This window comes from Balaenoptera musculus, chromosome 15, assembly GCF_009873245.2.
Source record: "Balaenoptera musculus isolate JJ_BM4_2016_0621 chromosome 15, mBalMus1.pri.v3, whole genome shotgun sequence".
Taxonomy (NCBI): Eukaryota; Metazoa; Chordata; class Mammalia; order Artiodactyla; family Balaenopteridae; genus Balaenoptera; species Balaenoptera musculus.
The window spans coordinates 50,655,661-50,677,098 of NC_045799.1; the positions used below are offsets into that span (position 1 = coordinate 50,655,661).

At 61.3% G+C, this 21,438-nt stretch overlaps 2 protein-coding genes across 14 annotated transcripts in view; one reads left to right on the plus strand and one right to left on the minus strand.

Moving 5' to 3' along the window:
• MAPK8IP3 (mitogen-activated protein kinase 8 interacting protein 3) overlaps positions 1–19,894 on the plus strand; it is a 46,852-nt gene extending 26,958 nt beyond the window's left edge. Inside the window, exons 6-33 of one of the 11 annotated variants that reach the window (XM_036825731.1) lie at positions 237–489; positions 1,060–1,162; positions 1,408–1,526; positions 2,048–2,173; positions 7,377–7,388; positions 8,241–8,258; positions 9,544–9,601; positions 9,897–10,049; positions 10,998–11,052; positions 12,331–12,461; positions 12,928–12,984; positions 13,076–13,246; positions 13,782–13,908; positions 14,085–14,180; positions 14,268–14,426; positions 14,945–15,110; positions 15,365–15,547; positions 15,618–15,807; positions 15,921–16,040; positions 16,116–16,196; positions 16,279–16,346; positions 16,468–16,616; positions 16,972–17,143; positions 17,227–17,340; positions 17,535–17,573; positions 17,764–17,943; positions 18,053–18,202; positions 18,278–19,894. In XM_036825731.1, the coding sequence (XP_036681626.1) occupies positions 237–489; positions 1,060–1,162; positions 1,408–1,526; positions 2,048–2,173; positions 7,377–7,388; positions 8,241–8,258; positions 9,544–9,601; positions 9,897–10,049; positions 10,998–11,052; positions 12,331–12,461; positions 12,928–12,984; positions 13,076–13,246; positions 13,782–13,908; positions 14,085–14,180; positions 14,268–14,426; positions 14,945–15,110; positions 15,365–15,547; positions 15,618–15,807; positions 15,921–16,040; positions 16,116–16,196; positions 16,279–16,346; positions 16,468–16,616; positions 16,972–17,143; positions 17,227–17,340; positions 17,535–17,573; positions 17,764–17,943; positions 18,053–18,202; positions 18,278–18,399 (3,372 nt within the window). In that variant the 3' untranslated portion in view covers positions 18,400–19,894. Of the gene's footprint in view, positions 1–236; positions 490–1,059; positions 1,163–1,407; positions 1,527–2,047; positions 2,174–7,376; positions 7,389–8,240; positions 8,259–9,543; positions 9,602–9,896; positions 10,050–10,997; positions 11,080–12,330; positions 12,462–12,927; positions 12,985–13,075; positions 13,247–13,781; positions 13,909–14,084; positions 14,181–14,267; positions 14,427–14,944; positions 15,111–15,364; positions 15,548–15,617; positions 15,808–15,920; positions 16,041–16,115; positions 16,197–16,278; positions 16,347–16,467; positions 16,617–16,971; positions 17,144–17,226; positions 17,341–17,534; positions 17,574–17,763; positions 17,944–18,052; positions 18,203–18,277 lie in introns of all 11 variants that reach the window. The other 10 variants (XM_036825728.1, XM_036825729.1, XM_036825739.1 and 7 more) reach the window with 10 other exon arrangements.
• A 38-nt stretch (positions 19,895–19,932) lies between these two features.
• Positions 19,933–21,384, minus strand: NME3 (NME/NM23 nucleoside diphosphate kinase 3). 3 transcript variants are annotated; one of them, XM_036825766.1, is made up of 5 exons: positions 21,121–21,362; positions 20,902–21,032; positions 20,640–20,741; positions 20,471–20,575; positions 19,933–20,363 (listed from the first exon to the last, which is right to left on the minus strand). In XM_036825766.1, exons 1-5 carry the CDS (start codon positions 21,164–21,166, stop codon positions 20,151–20,153), a joined length of 597 nt encoding a protein of 198 aa, XP_036681661.1. In that variant the 5' UTR covers positions 21,167–21,362; the 3' UTR covers positions 19,933–20,150. The 3 variants fall into 3 exon arrangements, with proteins under 3 accessions (XP_036681661.1, XP_036681662.1, XP_036681663.1); XM_036825767.1 differs by having other exon boundaries at positions 20,463–20,575; positions 21,121–21,358; XM_036825768.1 differs by lacking the exon at positions 20,640–20,741 and having other exon boundaries at positions 21,121–21,384.
• Positions 21,385–21,438: the final 54 nt, after the last annotated feature.

The following is a 21,438-nucleotide window of genomic DNA, read 5'->3' on the forward strand; positions in this document are numbered from 1 at the left end:
GGCTGGATGAGTCAAGTGAAGAGACTGGGAGGAATCAGCCCAGCGGGAGAGAAGTGGCCTCCTGTCCCTTCCATTCTGGCACGGAGTGCTGTTTTACTGCGGCCGAGTGGCAAAGACCCCAAGCGAGGGGGCCTCGTGGTGGTGGCCGAGGCCCCGCCGGCCCTGTGTGGTCCACCCCTTGTGGCCTCCCCGGGGGACCTGACCCGCGCCACGAGCTTCCCTCTTCCTATGTTTGGCCCCAGTGTCCGCAGGATGAGATGTCCGAGTCAGGCCAGTCCTCAGCAGCGGCTACGCCCAGCACCACGGGCACCAAGTCCAACACGCCCACGTCCTCTGTGCCCTCGGCCGCGGTCACGCCCCTCAGCGAGGGCCTGCAACCTCTGGGCGACTACAGCGGCAGCTCCAAGAACAACAAGAGAGCGCGGGAGAAGCGCAACAGCCGCAACATGGAGGTGCAGGTCACACAGGAGATGCGCAACGTCAGCATAGGTACTGGCCGCCCCGCCTGCCCGGCGCCCCATCCTCACCAGCACCATGCGTGTCTCCTCCCAGTTCGCAGGGCTGGTCGCTCCTGAGGCCTCTGCTTGGCTGCCCCGTCCTCAAGTGGTCGTGCCTCTGTATGTGTGTCCTGACCCACCCCTGCTTTTTATAAGGACACAGTCAGATGAGACCAGGGCCCACCCTTTGGCCTCATTTTACCTTCATCACCTCTTTAAAAACCCATCTCCAATACAGTCACATTCTGAGGAACTGGGGTCCAGGGCTTCAGCCTGTGAATTTGGGGGACACAACTCAGCCTCTGACAGTAGACCACTGTCATCCAGCATACACAGTCTAATCAGAGAAAAGGGAGGGAAAAAATGGCCTGTTCAGATGGGATCACTGTTCTGGGGGACAGGCCCCATCCAGCCACCACCTCGGGAAGAACCCGCACCACAACCATCCCTGCCTGTGGTGGCCTAGCGTGGGGTCTCCGGACAAGGGGCCCCAGGGCAACCACGAGTGGTGCAGGGAACTGCTGGTCACCCCCCGACCCTGGGCTCCACTGTGTCCCCCCAGGCATGGGCAGCAGTGACGAGTGGTCTGATGTTCAGGACATTATCGACTCCACCCCAGAGCTGGACATGGGCCGGGAGCCCCGCCTGGACCGCACGGGCAGCAGGTGCTCACTGGGCCCAGAGCCAGTCCCGAATGGCTCAGCACTCACCCTGGGAGTTGGTGCCCCTGGTAGAGGTGCCTCACAGCCCCTTGAGGTGGGAGAACTGCCCAGGGCACTGACCCGCCACCCGCCACGCCTGCACTTGCACCAGTGGTGTTGGCATCGAGTGGCCCCTCGGGGGTGTCCCCGTGTGTGGTCCATAGGTGCTGCCCACTCACTCCACCTTCCTCGGCTGCGTGTCCCCACAGCCCAACCCAGGGGATCGTGAACAAGGCTTTTGGCATCAACACTGACTCCCTGTACCACGAGCTGTCGACTGCGGGGTCCGAGGTCATCGGGGATGTGGACGAAGGGGCCGACCTGCTAGGTAAAAACAACCGTCCCCGGGACCCTGCTATGGTTGGGTTTGTGATGAAAGCAAAGTCTCTGTGAGCCAGGAAGTTCTTTTTACAAACTGAATATTGAGATGTATTCACTTACCGTAAACTCGCCGCTTAAAGTGTGCCGCTCGGTGGGGTTTGGGGTGCTCACGGATTCGAGCAACTGTCTATAGACCGTCTTGTCAGCCCAAGAAGAAACCCATTCCCAGTAGCCCTCAGCCCAGCCCTGCTCCAAGCCCCTCCCCTGGGCAGCCCACTTTCTAGGAATGTTTCGGGAGGGTGGTGGTTGCCAGCTCCTCCAATCCACGAGGAGCGTGCCCAGACAGCATCAGTGCCCTCCGAGAGCCCTGCGAGGCTATGTCTGAGACGGGTGCAGAGACAGCCCGCCTGATGCAGACTTGCTCCTGGTCCTCCCTCCCTGCCCGAGCCAGGCCCCGTGTGCCAGCGTCTGCCTGTACCTGAGGGCAGCCTGCATGGCTCTGAGGCCGGGCTGTGGCCCTCAGGGCAGTGGAGGAAAGTCACGCTGTCTCTCAGCGGGGTTCAAGCTCCCCTGGCCCAGATGTGTGTCCGGAGCCCCAGCCTGGAGAAGCGGCCTTGTCCCCGAAGCCCTCCCTCCTGCTCAGCAGCCAGCAAGGTGGGCGTCAGGGCCGTGGTTCTGGTCTGTCACCTCCCCACACCCCAAGGAGGGGTCCTCTTGTTTCTCCTTGGGGAGGGGTAGCAGCTGCCTCCACTGGATGCGTGGCAAGCAGGGTGGTAGCGATTCCACTAAGAGAATCCGGGAAGGCTGCCTTCTGACGTTTGATCCATGTTTTATCATCTGCTGCCCGAGGAGGCGGAGCTGTCTGGCATCTGAGGGTTTCTGTTGCCAGCCTCTCTGCTGCTGTCACTCCCCCTTGATAGACGCGGCAGCAGGGACTCGGGGCGTCTCTGAAGCGGGTCCCCGTGTAGACAGCGCTGCCCGGCCGGCCTGCCAGCTGCACACACCACCAGGCCTGACTTGCAAACGAAGGGGGCCCGGCTGGTGTTTTCAGCTGGAACAGCCTCGCTTTCTTTGCAGTGGGCCTGCATCCTATTAGTTCTCATAAGTTGATTGTCTTACTCAGGGTGGGGAGACCTCCAGGCAGCATCATCATCTGGGGTGTTTAGCACCAGCACGCCTTGTGCCTGGAACAGAAGTTTTTTCAGCCAGAATGTAAAGAGATATAGGACCACAACTGTATATATCAAATTGTGGTAAAACCATCATGTAAAACTTATCAGTTTTTAGGTGTACATTTCAGTAAAGTACATTCATATTCAATGGTGAAAGACTGAAAGCGTCCCCTCTAAGATTAGGAGCAAGACAAAGATGCCCACTTTTGGCAGTATATATTTTTAATGGAATTTTTCTCACAAGCATTGTAAAAATATATATTTTAAAATATACAAAAACTGTTAGTATTCAGAAAAAGTCTACTCATTAGGGACAGTCGCTTTTAGTATTTTGACATCCTTCTCTTCTTTCAGATACTACCATATAAATTCAGTTTTTAGGCATTTTTTAATTTTTGGTAAAAGGATACATGCTGATAATAATATTAAAGGAATATCAGACATTGCCAAGAAGGTAGTAAAAACCAGAGGAGCCCCCAAGCCGTGATGAGTGACACCCTCCCAGGCGCCAGGGCTCCAGCATGCGCACCTGGGACGTGGGGTGGCAGCCTTTGGCCTTTTCTTCGTGGCTGATGTTAACATTTCCCTGAACCACTAAGATTCCTCTGCACGTTTTAACTTCCTTATCTTTGTGTGACTGTGAATTACCTAATCAATTCTAATTTTTGCGGTTTGAATACCACTGCCATAGCTACCTGCGGGCGTAGATCTTTCTAGATGTGGGAACCCCCTGGACAGGTGTGGACTCGTGGGGATGGGCTGTAGGTTGCTCCCCTGCATGTGCTCACACCAGCAGGGCCGGGCGTGGCCGGGAGGAGGCACCTGGGATCCAGGCTGTAACAGGTGGTCACTAGAGGGAGTGCCTTTCTGCCCGGGGAACCTTGGAGCTGCGCCGGGCCTGGGGTGCGGGCTCCTGCACTGGAGAGCTTACACAGCAGGGCACCACACTTTCTTGAGCTTTTGAGAACCTGATAAAAAGGTAAAAGGCATCTCCCTAGGAAGACACACAGACATAGGATGTTTTGCGTTTCCATGTCAGGGTCGGAGGCCCAGCTTCGCGTTCCCGCTCCTGGTGCGGAGCTCTGGAGGAGGTCTAAGGGGCGAAGCGGGGCCCCCGCACCTCGTACCTTTCTTCAGTCTCGTCATGTGACAAGATTCCAACACTCATCACGGGCCTTACGAGAAGAGCGACACCAATGTTTTATATGCACAGCCACCGTTAATGCCTCACACTGCTAGTGTCTCCATTTCACAGATGAAGAAACCGAGGTCACAGAGGCTGAGGTGAAGTGGCAGAGCCAGAACTTGAACTCAGGTCCCACCCAGGGTGGCAGCCCTGCCTCCGACCACCGCTGTGCTTTTTTTAACAGCCTTATTGAGATGGAATTTCCACACCATACAATCCACCCACTTTCAGTGTACACCTCAGTGATTTTTAGCACGTTCGGATTTGTGCAGTCATCACCACATAGCTTTAGAACATTTTACACCACCCCCCAAACGAAACCCGTACCCACTAGCAGTCGCTCCCCGCCACCACCCTGGCACTGCTGCTCTACTTCCTGTCTCTGCAGACTTGCCTGTTCTGGACATTTCGCGTCAGTGGCCTTTTCCATCTGGCTGCCTTCATTTAGCATCATTCCTTTAAGGTTCATCCATGTTGGAGTGTGTCAGAGTTTCATTCCTTTTTATGGCTTAATAAGGTTCCAATGTGGATAGACCACATTTCGTGTATCCATTCAGCCACTGATGGACATTTGGGTCATTTCACTTTTGACTGTTGTGACTGATGCTTCTGCTATACTTGTGATGCCTCGCATGGTTCTACGAGATCACCGGAGCTCACTGGCCTTCTCGCTACCTGGTGGCACCGGGTGGCCTGCCAGTCAGTCCGTCCCGTCGGCCATGTCTCCTGCCTTGCCCTGTGGCCCCAGGCTGCAGAGCTGTCCCCTCCCCTGCAGCGCCCACAGGTGCAGTGCTGATGGTGTGCGTGCTCACTCCATGTGACTGCCCCCCGCCCATCCCGGCGCCCCTGGGGCTGGCAGAGATGCTCTAGCATGTGGTCACGTCCTGTGGTTCAGGCAGCACCGTTCCGGACGCCAGAGTCTCCATAAAGAGTGATGGGAGAGAAAAGCAGAGAACTAGAAACTGCATACCAGTGAGTTTTACCTGGAGCCACATTGACTGAGTCAGTAGGTAGAGGTGGAGTCTGTTGCAGCAGGGTTCCTGAGAGGGAAATGATGTCTGATGCATCTCCTGAGGTCAGTTCCCTCGAACAGGAGTGCCTGACGTGAGAAGCTCTAACCAGTGCATCTGATGGGTCTGTTCTGAGGGGCTGAAGTGAGAATCGTCTTCTCACCTGGTGGTGAGAACCCTGAGTGCCCAGGCACTTGCGCTGCAACGCTTGGCGGGTGGGGGCCCTCTCGGGCACCACTTAGTTTTGGTTGGAATGAGACCCCATTCTTGGGAGTGATGGGCCTTTGGGTGCCTTTCTGGAGCCTTCATCACGAGGGGCACAGGCAAGGCAGGCAGCCCTCAGGAGTTGAGGAGAGCCGAGAGCTCCTGTGATCTGTGGATGGAGCCCTGGAGTGCGGGGCCGGCCCTTTGTCCAGCACGGTGGAGGGATGAGCTGGGGTCTGCTTGAGTCCCCAGAGTCTGGCTCAGCTGGAGGAAGTGTCAGTGACAGGAGGCCTGGTCCCCCATCACCAGTTCCTGAAGACACCCAGATGATGGATTATTCAATATGTGTACTGGATTCGTTGACTAGCCACTTGGAAAAAAATGAGGTCTAATTCAACCTCACTCCGAACACAAAAATAATTTCAAGGTGGATTAAAGATCTAAACATAAAAATACAAGGATAACAACTGGAAGAGAGTATTGGAGAGTATTTTCATAATCTGGGCTTCTCTTCATTGCCAAAACCAAAGAATATATATGTATGTGTGTGTGTGTGTGTGCGCGCATGTGTATATATATGTACGTATGTGTATGTATATATATGTATATATGGTCTCCACCATTAACGTTAAAAGACGTGAAGTACAATAGGAAACTTGCCTAGTGGTGCAGTGGTTAAGAATCTGCCTGCCAATGCAGGGGACACAGGTTCGAGCCCTGGTCTGGTAAGATCCCACATGCCGCAGAGCAACTGAGCCCATGCGCCACAACTACTGAGCCTGTGCCCTAGAGCCCGCGAGCCACAATTACTGAGCCCACGTGCCACAACTACTGAAGCCCTTGCGCATAGAGCCCGTGCTCCACAACAAGAGAAGCCACCGCAATGAGAAGTCCACACACCACAACAAAGAGTTGCCCCTGCTCGCCGCAACTAGAGATAGCCCGTGTGCAGCAATGAAGACCCAACACAGGCAAAAATTAATTAATTAATCAATTAATTTAAAAAAATTTTTTTTTAAATAGGAAATGAGTAGAGGATAAAGCGGGACATTCACAGAAGAGACCCACAAACCTGACTAACTAACTCTTTTTCCTCAAACGATTGACAAAAATGAAGCGGGTACTGTCCACCTCGCTGACGGCAGGGTGCGGCCAGGCTGGACCTGGAGGGAGCGGCACCTCCGCTCCTCAAATAGGGCCAAGGCACCCACAGGAGCCCGTGCGTGTGTCCTGGTGCCCACGCACAACCGTGCAGGCCCGAAATGCCTGTCAAAGGAGCCAGTGCCCTAGGAAACAATGGGACGTCTCCATATGGAAATACATCGAAGCTTTCAAGGTGATCGTGGATCCTTCATGTGGAAGGGGTCCCAGGATACCGTGTGAGGTGCAACGGAGGAAGTTGCCCAAGAGGATGGAGAGTGGTGGTCACGATTTTGTTTTTTAGAAACTGATGTCTGCCTAGAAAGACGTCTGAGAAGGAGAATATCAAACGTGAACAGCAGCTGCTTGGGAAGTAGAGATGAGAGGGGACACATCCACTTCTGAACTGCCTATCAAAATGATAAATCCACTTTATCATTTTAATTCCTTCCACAGATTCTGTAGTTTGCCATTTAAGTCAGGCGACTTTTTATACCATTTCTTTCTGCGTGAAATGAACCAAATAGAACAGTATCATTTCCTCAAGTCTTCAGCTGGGTAGCGGAGAGCAGTTTGGCACAAGCGGCACCCCCACCCCTCACATCTTGACTCAGTGATTCCCTCCCTGCACAGTAGGGCCCTTGTCTTCTGGTTGCCCTTGACCTAAGGTCTTGCCCTTCCCCTAAGACCTGGGCTGGCCAGGGCCCCACCCCCACCCCCCACCGAGGCCAGGTCCTTGTCCGTGGCTCACTCACTCTGGGGGCGCCTGTGAGGCTGGACGCCCAGCACCCACCACACCACACCCACACACACGTTAGCTTTACAGGGGTCTGGCCCTCCTGATGGTGGTGGGAGTAGAGGGGCGAGCAGGCTTTAGATCCCCTCGCCTGCCCCAGGGCCCCCAGGACTGAGGAGCCTGCTGTTCTGACCTCCCCTTTCCTTCAGGGTTCCTGCCTTGGATGCATTTGGCACCCACAGGCCTGGGGTCGTCTGCTCGTATGCTTTTGGGCCCTTCAACGTGGAAATGGCTGATCATCGTCGCTTTTTCTTTAATAAGATTTTCTTCATTTTGTTGGTTTCAGTCACCAATTAACCTTTGTCACTTCCTTCCCCGTCTCTCTGTGCTTCGCTGGACACGGCCCCAGGGGAGTTCTCAGGTGTGTATCTCTGCTGTCTGTTTGCGGCCCCTCTTCCCCATGGTGGCATCCAGGTGGAGGGGGTGGCACCCTGAGACACCCCACTGCTGCTGCCCAGTCACCGCCAGCTGTGCAGCCTGTCCCCTCCCAATCCTGGTCCAGGCCACTAAGGCACATGTGCTTTTGCTCACCAGCCTACTGCTGCTTGGAAGCTTCTTTTGGTTTGCTCCACCAGCCCACTGACGGTGACCTTGACAATTGAGGGAGAGCTGCTGTGCCCTTGACCCCGGTCTCTCCTTGTAGGCCATTTCTTAAGGTTCTACAGAGCCGATAGAGGTGGAGGCTAGTTAACTGGACACAGAGTACAGGCTCAGCGCTGTGGCATCTCCCCTCTGTTGGGTACATCCTGGAAGTCAGGGGTCCTCTCCCCATGGGGCTCCTGCTTTCCTGCTTTCAGCAGAGGCTCTGAGGTCCTACCCATCCCCGTGCTACCTCCCCACTATGTTCAAAGGCACCCGGGGCCTGGTCATAGCTCTCCCTCATTTGCAGAGACCTCTGTCCTTAGCCCCCACCCACCACCCCACCACCCCACCACCCCAGGATTTTAGTGTAAGATGTCAGTTGTGTTGCCCTGACCCTCCACCTCACCACCCAGGGTAAACTTTCTGGAAGGAGTAGCTGGCCCCATCCCGTCTCCCGCCCCTCCTGTCCCACTCCTGTGTCCACCCCTAACCCAGCGAGAAGTAGCCCTGAAGTCCCCCCGCCTGCTCATCACACGGGCTTAACGCGCTTCTTTTCTCTCCCCTCCTCTCTCCCTCTCCTTCCTCCCGCCCTGGTCGCCCATCTCCCGTGGGACTGGGACGGCGCCCATAGTGCGCGATGATTTTTTTGGTAAGGCCGAGGCCCTGTTTCAGTATGTGTTTCCCTGCTTCTGGCTTCCTCTGCCTCCCTGACGCCTTCTCATGCTTCATGAGCCATTTGCTTTGTTGAGCCCGGTGGGGCAGCCGTGGGGGCAGTGGTGTCCGTGGCTTCAGGGGTGGGGGTTGGGGGGCCTCCAGCAGGCGTGGTGAGCGGGCACCTGACTCCCTCAGAGCAGACCCTTGACGGGCTGAGGAGGGGACCCCGGCCTCTCTGAGCGCCCCCCCCCCCATTAGTTCAGGAAGGCCTGAGCCCAGTGCCTGCTGCATCCCATCTGAAGGGCAGGCAGGCCACGTTTGAGGCGAGGAGGTGAGAATAGAAACAGCCGGCAGAACCCTAAGCTGGGCACACCGTGTGCATGGGTCATCTCGTCTCACAGTTGTGTTAGGCCATGGAGGAGGGAAGTGAACAAGAGGAACAGACCTTGGGCTTCGAGGCAGTCCTAAAGGATTAGATGCGGTGCTTTGGGGGTTTTGTGACACGCCTGCAGAGACCTCAGTCTGCGGGGCCCACTTTGGGGTCTGGCCATCCCCTCTGGGCACCAGCCCCCAGAGTGCTATCCTCACCTCCACTCCCACCTCTGGCTCCTGAAGGCCTGCTCCCAGCCTGGTGGAGGGCTGCACCTGCCATGGACCATCCCATCTCCTTGACCAGGGCTCTCTGTCCCCATCACCACAGCTCCAACCTCCATTCTCCGAGGGGGCAGCTCTAAAAAGGGTCTGCTTCATGATGGCCTGGAAGTCACAGGGCTGGGGGGAAGGCAGTGATACTGGGCCAGGGGTGGGCATCGATTGAGGAGGTTGCACAGAGGCCATAAGGGTACCGTCCGGGCCCTGCTGGTACCCAGACTTCATGTTGGTAGAGAGCTGTGAGAGCCCATCACTGAGTTCCAGAATATAAGCCCAGGGCTGCTGCATCTATCGGGGCGGAGGAGACCTGCTCATTGCCCTCCAGAGGCCAGTCTGAGACCCCCACGGGGCTCGCACGCACCAGGTCCTTTCCTGACTGCGTTGCTTGGTGGAGAGCCTGCCTCAAGACCGGCAGAGGCCTCTCCTAGGGTCGCCCGGCCTCCCCAGGCAGGCGTCTTCCTGCAGATCGGGCCTCTGTTCCTTATCCGCTCACATCAGCCCTCCCGGGGGGGCCATCCTTCCAGGGGTGGGCCGCCCCCCGGCAGGACGTCTGTTATTCTGAGGCAGGTGTGAGCATCAGGGTCTGGCTTCACCGGGCACATGTAATAACTCCGCACCTTTTGTTTCAGGAATGGGCAAGGAAGTGGGGAATCTGCTGCTGGAGAACTCACAGCTTCTAGAAACCAAGTAAGGATGCTCTTCCTCAGCACCACAGTTGCTGAGACAGCCCCCCACCAGGACCAGGGGCTCCTGTAACAACTGCGTCGGCCCAGCCTCAGGGCAGTCCCCAGGGAGGACCTGGACCCACTGGACTGAGCTCACCCCTCCTGGGGAGAGGATGGGGTGGTCACCTCCTCTCACCACTTTCAAGACCAGGATGTGTCTGCTCAGATACACCAGGGTGGGCAGACCCCTTTGAAACCCCATTACTTAACGTACACACCGGCTCACAAGGAGCTCCCCTCTTTCTGCCTTTTCAAAGAAACGCTCTGAACGTGGTGAAGAACGACCTCATTGCCAAGGTGGACCAGCTCTCGGGGGAGCAGGAGGTGCTGAAGGGGGACTTGGAAGCCGCGAGGCAGGCCAAACTTAGACTGGAGAACCGCATCAAAGACCTGGAGGAGGAGCTGAGGAGGTGAGCGGGGCTCCTTGAGGGGCGGGGCTCCCACGGAGGCTGGGCCGCCAGGCGTGGAGAGCGGGGGTCAGGCCCCGCCCAGGCCCCTCCAGTCCTCTCCGCAATCCCCTGGCATCTGCTCTCTAGCTAACCACACCCCCTGAGGTCATTCCTTCCCAAAGTGGCTCACTTTGCATGCTCACTGCTCAGCCTCCTGCTCAGCCCTGAGCTACCTCTCATATTCGACCCCATCCAGACCCAACTACTGTGTTGGCCACCCACCCCTCCCCTCTTGTCTCCACCATCCTCGGGGGAATAATCCCACATGAGGGACAGTGTCTTGTCTTGGGTGTCCTTTCTCTGGCCGCTGAGCGGGGCCTTCCCACTCCTCTCACACTATTTATTACATTCGTTCAGGAGGAGGGAAGGGAGGATAATGGCCTCTGGCCAGTACGGGTCCCCCGCACTCCCCTCTGCTCCCCAGCCCTCGATCAGTCGAGGTTGGGTCACAGAGCCTTGCTGGGAAGCTCTGGGGTGTCCTCCCCAGCACTCTGCACATCCCTGTGGCCTTTCTCTTCCAGCCTGATCCTCACCCCATTCTCCCAAAGTGGTGCCTTTGGCTCCAGACAGGAAAGGGGAGGTGTGAGGGGCGGGCCCTAGGCAGGTGGCGCCTGTGCCAGGTTTGTGGGACTGGGAGCCAGGTCTCCTCTGGCCCTGCCTGAAGCCAGCACTGCCCTTGCCTTCCCGTTAGCAATTGACCACCTGAATTGAGGTCCTGTTCCTTGGCTGGGCTTCAGGGCACATGTGGGCAGGGGTGTGGAGCCACCCGTCCCCAAGGCACTGGCAGGCATGCTCAGGGCCTAGAACCTGAGGGGAGAGCCCTGAGTGCAGCTGAGAGGTGAGACACATCCTCTGGGCCAGTGCCCAGTGGGGCCCTCACCCTGCCCCGCTTCCTTCCTCATCCTGCAGAGTGAAGTCAGAGGCCATCGTTGCCCACCGTGAACCCAAAGAAGAGGTGGAGGATGTAAGCAGCTATCTCTGTACAGAATTGGTATATTCCACTATTAACATGTGGGCACGGGGGGCGGGCAGTGTGGGCGGGCTTCCCGGGGATGTGCTAGTTCTTCTGGGTCTCTGGGTCCTCCTCACCGCTTCTGTGTGATGACTGCACCCAGCAGCAGCCCCCCCATCCCACTGCCCCGGTGACTTTGTGTGGTCAGAACCAGCCCCCTCTCTGCGGGATGCCTCCTCTCACCTAGGTCCTAGCAGATGTGGATTGCACGGTCACAAGTGGGGTCTCCCTGCTTACTGGCCCAGCTGCTGCCCCCCAGACAGAACAGTTTGAGTATCTGAGGCCCTCAGATGCCTCATCTGTCCTCACAAACCCCCGGAGATGCATGGAATGTTCTGAGGAAAGCCCTAGGGGTGGCTGTAAGGAAGGGTTTGTAGGGGTCTTTGCCCTTCCCAGGTCCTCTCCAGAATAGGGGCCCCAGCCCAGCGACCTGGCCGCCTTCCTTACAGAGAGAGCAGGCATGAGTCTTTTAAGCCGAGGTGAAGTTTGGACGCCGACCTCACCACTCATCCACTGTTACTTTGGGGGTTGTGGGATGCACGTAACAGGATGCCGATCCCATAGCAGGCACTTGGGAAACTGTAGCTGTTCACCTTGCCCATCCTGCGCAGCCCCTCACCTCCAAATACTCTAGGAAAGAAACAAAGCCGCAGGTGTATTAAGCAGCTGCGGCTCCCCAAGGCCCTCCCACTCGGGCATGGAGGGCACCCGATTGGTGCCTTGACCTCCTGATGGGGGGCCTGGGGCTGCCGACGCTCCTGTGAACTCCGAGTGCCGGTGGTGGGGGCACTAGGGGAGGGCAGCCCAGAGCAGGGCTGCGTAAGGAGACAGTCCTGCCAGGGACAGCAGATCCCATGCAGATCCGCCGGTACCTCAAGTGTCCAGCTCTGAGGCAGTGACCAGAGTCCTGGCTCGCCAGACCTTCCCCAGAACCTTTCTTCCTGCTATGCCACCGTGAGCCAGTCCCACCTGTTAGCATTGACCGGTGGCATTTGGGATTGCCAGGGTGTCTGGGAGCTTGTAGGAAAACACACTGTGTGTGTTGTACCCCTCGAGTGTGTCATGTGACCTTCTGGAAAGAAGGGGGGGCCCTTTCGGAGTGGTGGCTCCTGTTGCTGTGCCCACCCCTCCCCACTGCGTTTGCCTGAAGCTCTGTGGGAAGGCGCCCTCGGGTGCGCCCACTCCCGGAGGCGGCCCCTCGCTGGCTGAGCAGCGGCACTCTCCCCGCAGGACAAGATCCCCATGGCGCAGCGCCGCCGCTTCACGCGTGTGGAGATGGCCCGCGTGCTCATGGAGCGCAACCAGTACAAGGAGCGGCTGATGGAGCTGCAGGAGGCCGTGCGGTGGACCGAGATGATCAGGTGGGCCTCCAGGCGCCTGTGGGCTCCGGAAGACACGCTCCCATCTCCGTCTGTGAGCTGTGGTCGCTCTAGGAGGTCCTGGGGATGGGATTGAGGCTGACCGCCCCCACACCTCCCTCTCTTCCGGGAGAATTAAGGGTGTTGGGTCCTCCCTGGTGGGAGCCTGCAGGGGGCCAGCAGAACTGGGCCTCTGGGGCAGCCCTGGCCTGGCCAGTGGATGTGCCTGCTGGGCTAGAGAGATGCTGGGGTTTGTTGGGGCCAGTGCACCGGGGTCTCTCTAGGAAGTTATGGGTGACTCGCCTGGGAGCCCCTCTTGTCTGATGCTCCAGTCCGTGTGTCCATGGGGAGGGTCCCAAGCAAGGGAGGCAAGAGGGGCCCGGTGAGAGGGGGGCTTGGTTGGACTGGGTGGGGCCGAGTCAGGCTGGGCATGGCTGAGTGGGGCCTCTCCTCCTGCCCTCCCCTGTAGAGCATCCCGAGAGCATCCGTCTGTCCAGGAGAAGAAGAAGTCCACCATCTGGCAATTGTGAGTTGGGGGCACTGGGAGGGCACTGGCAGTGGCCGCTGGGGAGGTCTCCCCTCAGGCCACCCCTCACCTCCTATGCTTCGGCTGGCAGCTTCAGCCGCCTCTTCAGCTCCTCCTCAAGCCCCCCTCCGGCCAAGCGGTCCTACCCCTCCGTGAACATCCATTACAAGTCACCCACCACGGCCGGCTTCAGTCAGCGCCGCAGCCACGCCATGTGCCAGATCTCCGCCGGCAGCCGGCCCCTGGAGTTCTTCCCAGATGAGTGAGTTTCCTAGGCCTGCCCTGCCCTTCCCCGCTGGCCTGCCCAGGGGGAGTCCCTGTGTCCCAGGGCCCCTCCCCTCCAGGCTCTGAAGCAGGACCGGTTTCCACCTTGCTGCTCTGGCAGCTGTGCTCAGGGGATGGGGTCCGTGGTGGGAAGGACACTGACCAGGCATCAGGGGTCACAACCTCTCTGTGCACACTGTGTGTACCCCTCCACCCCCAGTGGGAGCATTGGATGTCCCTCAGCAGAGGCTGCGCTCCCCCACGGTCCCTCCGCTTAGTCCCAGAGGCCTGCGCCTTGCTCCTCGGGTGACCCCCAGCAGGCAGCCCGCAGCCATTTCAGGTGCCACCAGGGCTGTGGGTCCCTGCCAGCTGGCCCAGGGCAGCGGCTGGATGTGGCCTCCAAGCCTAGAGCTGGGGAGAGCCCCCTGCCGTCAGATGGGCGCCCGGCAGGGACGGACCAGGTCCAGGAGGGAGAGCTCCGGGGCGGCAGGCGTGCTCCCTGCAGACGCAGTAACCTGCCCTTCCTCCGCCAGCGACTGCACGTCCTCTGCAAGGCGGGAGCAGAAGCGTGAGCAGTACCGCCAGGTGCGCGAGCACGTGCGCAATGACGACGGGCGGCTGCAGGCCTGTGGCTGGAGCCTACCAGCCAAGTACAAGCAGGTGCTGGGCGCAGGGCAGCGTGGGGGGCGCCGCAGGCGGGGAGCCCCGGGGGAGCCCCGTACGCACCCAGGGCCCCAAGTCCAAAACCTGGAGGACTGGGGTAGTGGACTGCGGCCCCACACATGTGAGCCGGCCAGGCCTGGCACCCACAGCGCCCCTCTGCCTTGTTCCTGCAGCTGAGTCCCAATGGGGGTCAGGAGGACACCCGCATGAAGAACGTGCCCGTCCCCGTGTACTGCCGCCCTCTGGTGGAGAAGGACCCGACCATGAAGGTGAGCCCTGCGGAAGGCGCGAGGCTGGGAGAGGTCCCCCTGCCCCAGAAGCCCGTGAGGCCGGACCTCACGGCCCTCTCCTCCCAGCTGTGGTGTGCCGCGGGCGTCAACCTGAGCGGCTGGAAACTGAGTGAGGATGACCCCGGGAATGGAGTCAAGCCTGTGCCAGGCCGCGACCCTCTGACCTGCGACCGGGAAGTAGAAGGAGAGACCAAGAGCAACCACGCGTCCCCCGAGAAGAAGAAGGTCAGAGTGGCAGGCAGGGCCAGGGCCACCTTCTGCTTCTGCCATCCCGATGGCTCTGCTATAACTAGTCTGGGTGGGAGTGACAGAAACGGAGGACAGCTGGGGGCAGTGGCGGGAGACTGGGGTGGCCCGGTCCCCAGCCGGTGGATGGGGCAGCAAGGAGGAGCGGAGGCTCAGGGCAGCCAGGCTGGAGCAGGTCTGTGCCTGCCCAGGAGCCGTGTGAGGGGCTTAGTGCCTGGAGGCTTCACTTTCTGTCCCGGCTCGATGTGGGGGCCAGTGACTTAACCACTGAGCGCTCAGCCTTCCTCTGAGGAAGGGAGGCCGTGAGTGCCACGACCTAGGCACAATGTGCAGTTCTGAGTTCTCACCGTCCTGGCGACAAGGGAGGACATTCAGGTCCCCTAAAGCCACGGGTAAGGCTAGATCCTGAGAGATTCCAGGATCCCCCCCACTCGCCCCCCATTGCTGCTACAGTAGTGAGCGCTCAGGCACCAGCCCGTCCCTGTGCTCGGAAACAGGCAAAGGAGCTCCCCGAGGCGGACGCCACCTCCAGCCGCGTGTGGATCCTCACCAGCACCCTGACCACCAGCAAAGTGGTGATCATCGATGCCAACCAGCCGGGCACCGTCGTCGACCAGTTCACCGTGTGCAATGCCCACGTCCTGTGCATCTCCAGCATCCCCGGTGAGTGCTGGGCCCCTGCTGCTGGCCGGGAGTCAATGCGGAGCGTCCAGGGAGGAGCTGTCTGAGCTCTCTGCTCAGTCCTGTTAATGATGCAGGAGGAGACCCTGTATGACACTCACCCGGTGACAAGGAGATGGGGTGGCATCACAAACAGCCCCTCCCCCCTGCACCCTCACCGGGACTGGAGCTCTGGGTAGGGTCCTGTCATGGGGGCTTCTCAGCGCGGGGTGACGGGGCTGTGACTCTCCCTCCAGCGGCCAGCGATGGCGACTACCCTCCGGGGGAGATCTTCTTGGACAGCGACGTGAACCCTGAGGACTCTAGTGCAGACGGCGTGCTGGCCGGCATCACCCTGGTGGGCTGTGCCACCCGCTGCAACGTGCCGCGCAGCAACTGCTCCTCCCGTGGGGACACCCCAGTGCTGGACAAGGGCCAGGGTGAGTCCTGGGCCTGAGCCCGGGCGGCCATCTTCTCTCACCCAGCCAAGCTCACCCCTCCCTTCCACAGGGGAGGTGGCTGCTGTCGCCAATGGGAAGGTCAACCCATCTCAGTCCACGGAGGAGGCCACGGAGGCCATGGAGGTGCCAGACTCTGGGCCCAGTGAGGCAGAGGCAGCTGTGGTGCGGCCTGGGCCCCTCACAGAGCACGTCTTCACCGACCCGGCCCCTGCCCCACCCCCCAGCGCCCAGCCTGACAGGTGGGCTCTCTCAGGTTGGGGCAGCAGGGGAGGAGCGGGGGCGGGGGGGACTGGCAGAGGTGGGCAGGGACGGGCTTCCATGGGCTACCCTGGAGCTGCCATCCTCCCTGCAGTGAGAACGGGCTGGAGACGGACGTGAGCGGTGTGCAGCCTGAGCCGGAGCCCAGCGGGGACGCCATGGGGGCCAGCAGCAGTGCTGCACCCACCATGTGGCTGGGAGCCCAGAACGGCTGGTAGGCTGGACCTTGGGGGCCGGGGTGGAGAGGGTCCCCTGGGCGAGCCCCCACCCACCGTGCCTCCTCCCGCAGGCTCTACGTGCACTCGGCTGTGGCCAACTGGAAGAAGTGTCTGCACTCCATCAAGCTGAAGGACTCCGTGCTGAGCCTGGTGTGCGTGACCCCCGCCGGGGGCCGGGGTCGGGAGGGCCGAGGGCAGCCAGCCTGAGCCCGGCTCACCGCCTTCCCATTGCAGGCACGTGAAAGGGCGAGTGCTGGTGGCTCTGGCCGATGGGACCCTGGCCATTTTCCACCGAGGTGAAGGTGAGGCCTGGCACGGTGGGTGGGGGAGCAGCATCTGACGTCCAGGCAGGGCGTGAACCACCCGCACCGTGATCAGAGGCAGCCTGGCCAGGCCTGAGCAGGGGTCGCGGGCTCTCTACAGACAGCCAGTGGGACCTGAGCAACTATCACCTGATGGACCTGGGCCACCCGCACCACTCCATCCGCTGCATGGCCGTCGTGTATGACCGCGTCTGGTGCGGCTACAAGAACAAGGTGCATGTCATCCAGCCCAAGACGATGCAGATTGAGGCAAGTGCAGGCTGGGGCTTCCACACACCTAATGGACTCTGGTGGGGGCTTCGTGGGGTCAAAGGAAATGCACTTAGGGAAGCAACTGGTTCGTCCAAGGCCATGGGCCAAAAAAGGGCAGCTGGGCTGTGAATGCCCGTCTTTCTGGAGCCCACCTGCTGCTTCTCCCTGAAACAAGCAGATCGGCGTCTGAATGGGCCCTCCGCACTTCCCTCGGGCACTGCTGTGGGGTGGGGCTGGGGTGCTGGGGCTCCTTCTGGGAGCCAGGACCCAAGGGAGCAAAGAGGCCCTAGAAAGGTGGCCATGGCAGCTTCAGGTCCCCCCACCCCGTTGACGGGCTGCCCTGACCCCACAGAAGTCGTTCGACGCCCACCCACGGCGGGAGAGCCAGGTACGGCAACTGGCGTGGATCGGCGACGGGGTGTGGGTGTCCATCCGCCTGGACTCCACGCTGCGGCTCTACCACGCCCACACCCACCAGCACCTGCAGGACGTGGATATCGAGCCCTACGTCAGCAAGATGCTGGGTGAGGGGCCACCCCAGCTGGGCATGTGGGGGCAGGAGGGTCCCCCGAGCCCGCCCCGCTGACCCGCCTCCCCCCACCCCCAGGGACAGGCAAGCTGGGCTTCTCCTTCGTGCGCATCACAGCCCTGCTCATCGCGGGCAACCGCCTCTGGGTGGGCACCGGCAACGGAGTTGTCATCTCCATCCCGCTGACTGAGAGTGAGTGACCCACAGACATCTGTAGAGATGGCCTGGCTGCCGCTCACAGGCGCATGTCAGGGTCCCAGGGGCGGGCGCGCTCTGCCAGGACACAGGAGGACGCGGGCTGCCCTAGCCGCAGCCCTCCTCAGCCAGTGCCTCCTATGACCACTTCTCTCCTCTCTCTTCCATGCTCCGCCCCTCACCTCCCCCAGCTGTGGTCCTGCACCGAGGCCAGCTCCTGGGGCTCCGAGGTAAGTCCGGAGTGCCTGCCTCCTGCTCTCAGAAGGAAGCCCCCCACTGTGGACGCCCTGGGGGCTGAGGCTGGCCTTGCCCCTCGGACTGGCTCTGGCACCAGGCAGGCCCCACCCTCTGCCTTCGGCTGCTGGAAAACTGGTCCTCCCAGTCAGCAGGTTCAGCCCCTCCGGGCCCCTCTCTCTCCAGCCAACAAGACGTCCCCCACATCTGGGGAGGGGACCCGCCCAGGAGGCATCATCCACGTGTACGGAGACGACAGCAGTGACAAATCAGCCAGCAGCTTCATCCCTTACTGCTCCATGGCCCAGGCTCAGCTCTGCTTCCACGGGCACCGTGACGCTGTCAAATTCTTTGTCTCCGTGCCAGGTGAGGGGCCGGGCCCCACTCCCTGCAGGGCTGCAGCTGCGGCCTCCCTTCAGGAGCCTGTGTGGGGGGCTCCGGCTGCCCCACTGAGGTCCCTGTGCCCCAATGACAGGGAACGTGTTGGCCACTCTGAACGGCAGCGTGCTCGACAGCCCCTCCGAGAGCCCCGGGCCCACTGCCCCCACCGCAGATGCCGAGGCCCAGAAGCTGAAGAACGTGCTGGTGCTTAGCGGCGGTGAGGGCTACATCGACTTCCGCATCGGTGAGTGGGCGCCGCCGGGGCCCCAGGTGTCCCTGGACAGGGGTGGTCCCTTCACGGCAGCTGTGCTCTCTCCAGGCGACGGAGAAGACGATGAGCCCGAGGAGGGTGCAGGGGACGTGAGCCAGGTGAAGCCCCTGCTGTCCAAGGCCGAGCGCAGCCACATCATCGTGTGGCAGGTGTCCTACACCCCCGAGTGAGGCGGCGGCCGCCGCCACCCCGCCCCGCCTGATGCCACCTGCCACGTGTACATACAGCCCCGCCCACCTGCCCACCGCCCACCCAGGGGGCAGCCTGCCCGCAGGCAGCCAGGCGCCCGTCCACCCCACTTCTAGCCTCTCAACCTGCAGCTTTCACCTTTGGTCCGGGCCTCCCTATGAGCTGGCAGAGAGCATAGGGTCTGGCTGGGAGCGGGGAGTAGGGTGGCGTCCTGACCAGGGAGGGGCAGAGCCTCTCGGGACACCCTCTCCCCAGCAGCTCCTGGCTGGCACCCAGCCCAAAGCCCTCCAGGCCCGAGGGTACTTAAGGGCCAGAGCGAGGCAGAACCCCAGGGTGGGTCGGGCCAGGGAAGCCCCTACAGGTGGCTCCGAGCTCCACCCTGGGCTCCCCATTCCAGTCAGTCATTCCCAGGATCTCTCCAGGGAGTCGAGCAGGGACTTCACCCCGCTGAGTCTTCCCACCCTGAGTCCACTTGCCTTTGGCTGCTGCCCACGGGAGTGGGGGTCCAACCCTCAGGGAGCTGGCCCAGTTGCTAGCCTTCCCTGGGCTCCCCCTCCCCCATCCCTGCCGCCCTGGGAACTGGCATGAAAGCACGTAACCAGGCTCCCTGGGGCAGGTGCCTGAGAAGACAGACACACACCCTCATCCTGCTCAAGCCCCGTGATCGTCCCGTGTGGCGGGCTCTCACCGGCCCTCACTGACCTGTGTCCTCCCCGACCCTGCTAGCTCTCCCTGGGCGAATACCCACCTTGTAGAAGCAGGCCTCTTGAATCCCATCCCTCCCGGAAGCCCCTAGGGTGGAATTTCTCAGGCTGCCAGGGCAGGCCCAAGCCTCAGGAAGAAGGGGAGGCCCCTGGTCTCTCCTGGGGTCAGTCCTTGGACGTAGGCTCAGCCTCAGGGTGACGGGGAAAGGTGTGCTCCAGGGCCTGCCTCCTGTGCAGTCTCCAAGGAGCCCAGCTCCCAAGACACGCTACTAAGTGCCTAGGGGTAAGCGGTGTGGCCTGCTCCCTTGAGGGCATCTGATGATATGCCACCGAGCAGAGGCCCAAGGGCTAAGGACAGGAGCCGCCTCCAGCCGGCTCTAGGCGATGGCGCCTGCCTGCTTGAGGGGCACCGCCCTGGACTGCCAACTCCCCCACCTGCCCAGGCCTTATTCCTGTTCCTCGAGGCACCGATCAGGGCAGCCCCAGGTCCTGCTGCCCACCCACCTCCCACCAGAGAAGCACAGATCTTGGGCAGCCATCCCACGAGCCCAGCTGGCCACCGCTGCAGCCACCTGCAGCTGCAGGCTTCTCCCCACCACCCTGCCACTCTCCACTGTGATGTACGTCAAGTCCCTTGTCTGTCCTCACAGGGCCTGAAGTGACTCGGGGGTTAGCCGGGTGGGTGCAACTGGGTGACACGATTCTCCTCAGGCTTTGGCCCTGCAAGTGAACCTACATATCTGCTCTGTAAGTAATAAATGTCTTAACATCATGCTTCTGTGTCCCTGGGCCCAAACCAACTCGAGCACAAAAATTTTCCTCAATTTATTATAAAAAGAAGTACTGGGACAAGTCAAGTACTAGGGTGGCACCCTGCCGCATTCCAGACGTGCTGTAAACGGGTGCAGGCTGGGCTGGGCCTCCTGAGAACCTCAGCCAGGACAGGAAGGCCTGTAGCAACCAGAGCTCCGCAGGCGTGCACCACCTGCCCTCCTGTGCCCCTGCCACAGGAAGGGTATTCTGAGCTCCTAGGAGTGGGGCCCACGTGTGTGCACACCTCCGGGGCCTGGAGAATGCGGAATCACCCACAGCCCACTGCAGACGGGCACATCTGCCCGACCGGCTACTCGTACAGCCAGTGCCCGGCGCTGTCCTCCCAGCACAGGAGCTCGTCCGCGCGGAACCAGAGCGCTATCTCGCGGCGGGCGCTCTCCACCGAGTCGCTGCCGTGAATCACGTTCCTGTGCGGGAGAGGCGCGCGTGAGTGCAGGCCCGCAGCAGACAGAGCTCGGGCAGAGGGCCCCGCGCAGCCCAGTTCGGGGAATCGGAACCGGCCTTACTTGCCGACCTCGATGCAGAAATCGCCACGGATGGTGCCAGGCGCGGCGTCGGCCGGGTTCGTGGCCCCGATGAGCGCCCGCGAAGCGCGCACAACGTCCAGACCCTGCCACACCTGCAGACGGGGTCGGGGGTCAGCACGGGGTCAGCGCGCCGCCCTCCCGCCAGCCAGCACTCACCATGGCCACCACCGGCCCGGAGCCCATGTACTTGACCAGGCGCCCGTAGAAAGGGCGCTCACGCAGCTCGGCGTAGTGCTGGCGCAGCAGCTCCTCCGAGGCCTGGGGAGGGAAGGGGAAGGGCCGCGTGCTCCTGGGACCCCCATCCCCCACGCGCGGGGACCCCGTCTCCCCCTGCACCCCACCCCGCCGCGCTCCCCACGCCCGGGGACCCCGCCCCCACCCCCCCGTCCCGCACCCGCCTGGGGACCCCGGCCCTCACCAGCACCAGCTTCAGCGCCACCAGCTTGAAGCCCTTCCTCTCGAAGCGCCGAACGATCTCGCCCACGAGCCGCCGCTGCACGCCGTCGGGCTTCACGGCCAGGAAGGTGCGCTCGTGCACGCCGGTGTACGCTGCGGGGACCGCCGGGGTCGTGGCGCATCAGACCCGGCCGCACCCCCTACCCGCCCCGCCCGGCCCGGCCCGGCCCGCGCCGCTCACCCGCCGGGAAGAGGTTGGCGAAGATAGTCAGCACCAGGCAGATCATGATGGCGGCAGCAGGGCCCGAGCGGCTCGAGGGCCGGGGCGGGGGCGGCGCGCGGGCCGGGGCGGGGCCTGTGCTTAAAGCGGCCTGGTCGCCGGGCGCTGCCACCTCGGTGGACGCGGAGACGGGGTTCCTGTCGTTCAGGCCGACGCCGGGACCTCTGCGGCCGCGCCTGTGACTCCCGAATCCCCTCGGGTCTCCCCACCGCCGGGCGCCTGCGCGGCACTCCTCTCACCCCCCCGGCCGTAAGCAGCAGTGTCAGCCTGCTCCTCCCC

Coding starts and splice junctions, on each gene's coding strand:
- NME3 (XM_036825766.1), bottom strand. CDS start 21,166: ATGATCTGCCTGGTGCTGACTATCTTCGCCAACCTCTTCCCGGCGG. Junction 21,033..21,120: donor CGCCAACCTCTTCCCGGCGG/GTGAGCGGCGCG, acceptor CGGTCCCCGCAG/CGTACACCGGCGTGCACGAG. Junction 20,742..20,901: donor TGGCGCTGAAGCTGGTGCTG/GTGAGGGCCGGG, acceptor TTCCCTCCCCAG/GCCTCGGAGGAGCTGCTGCG.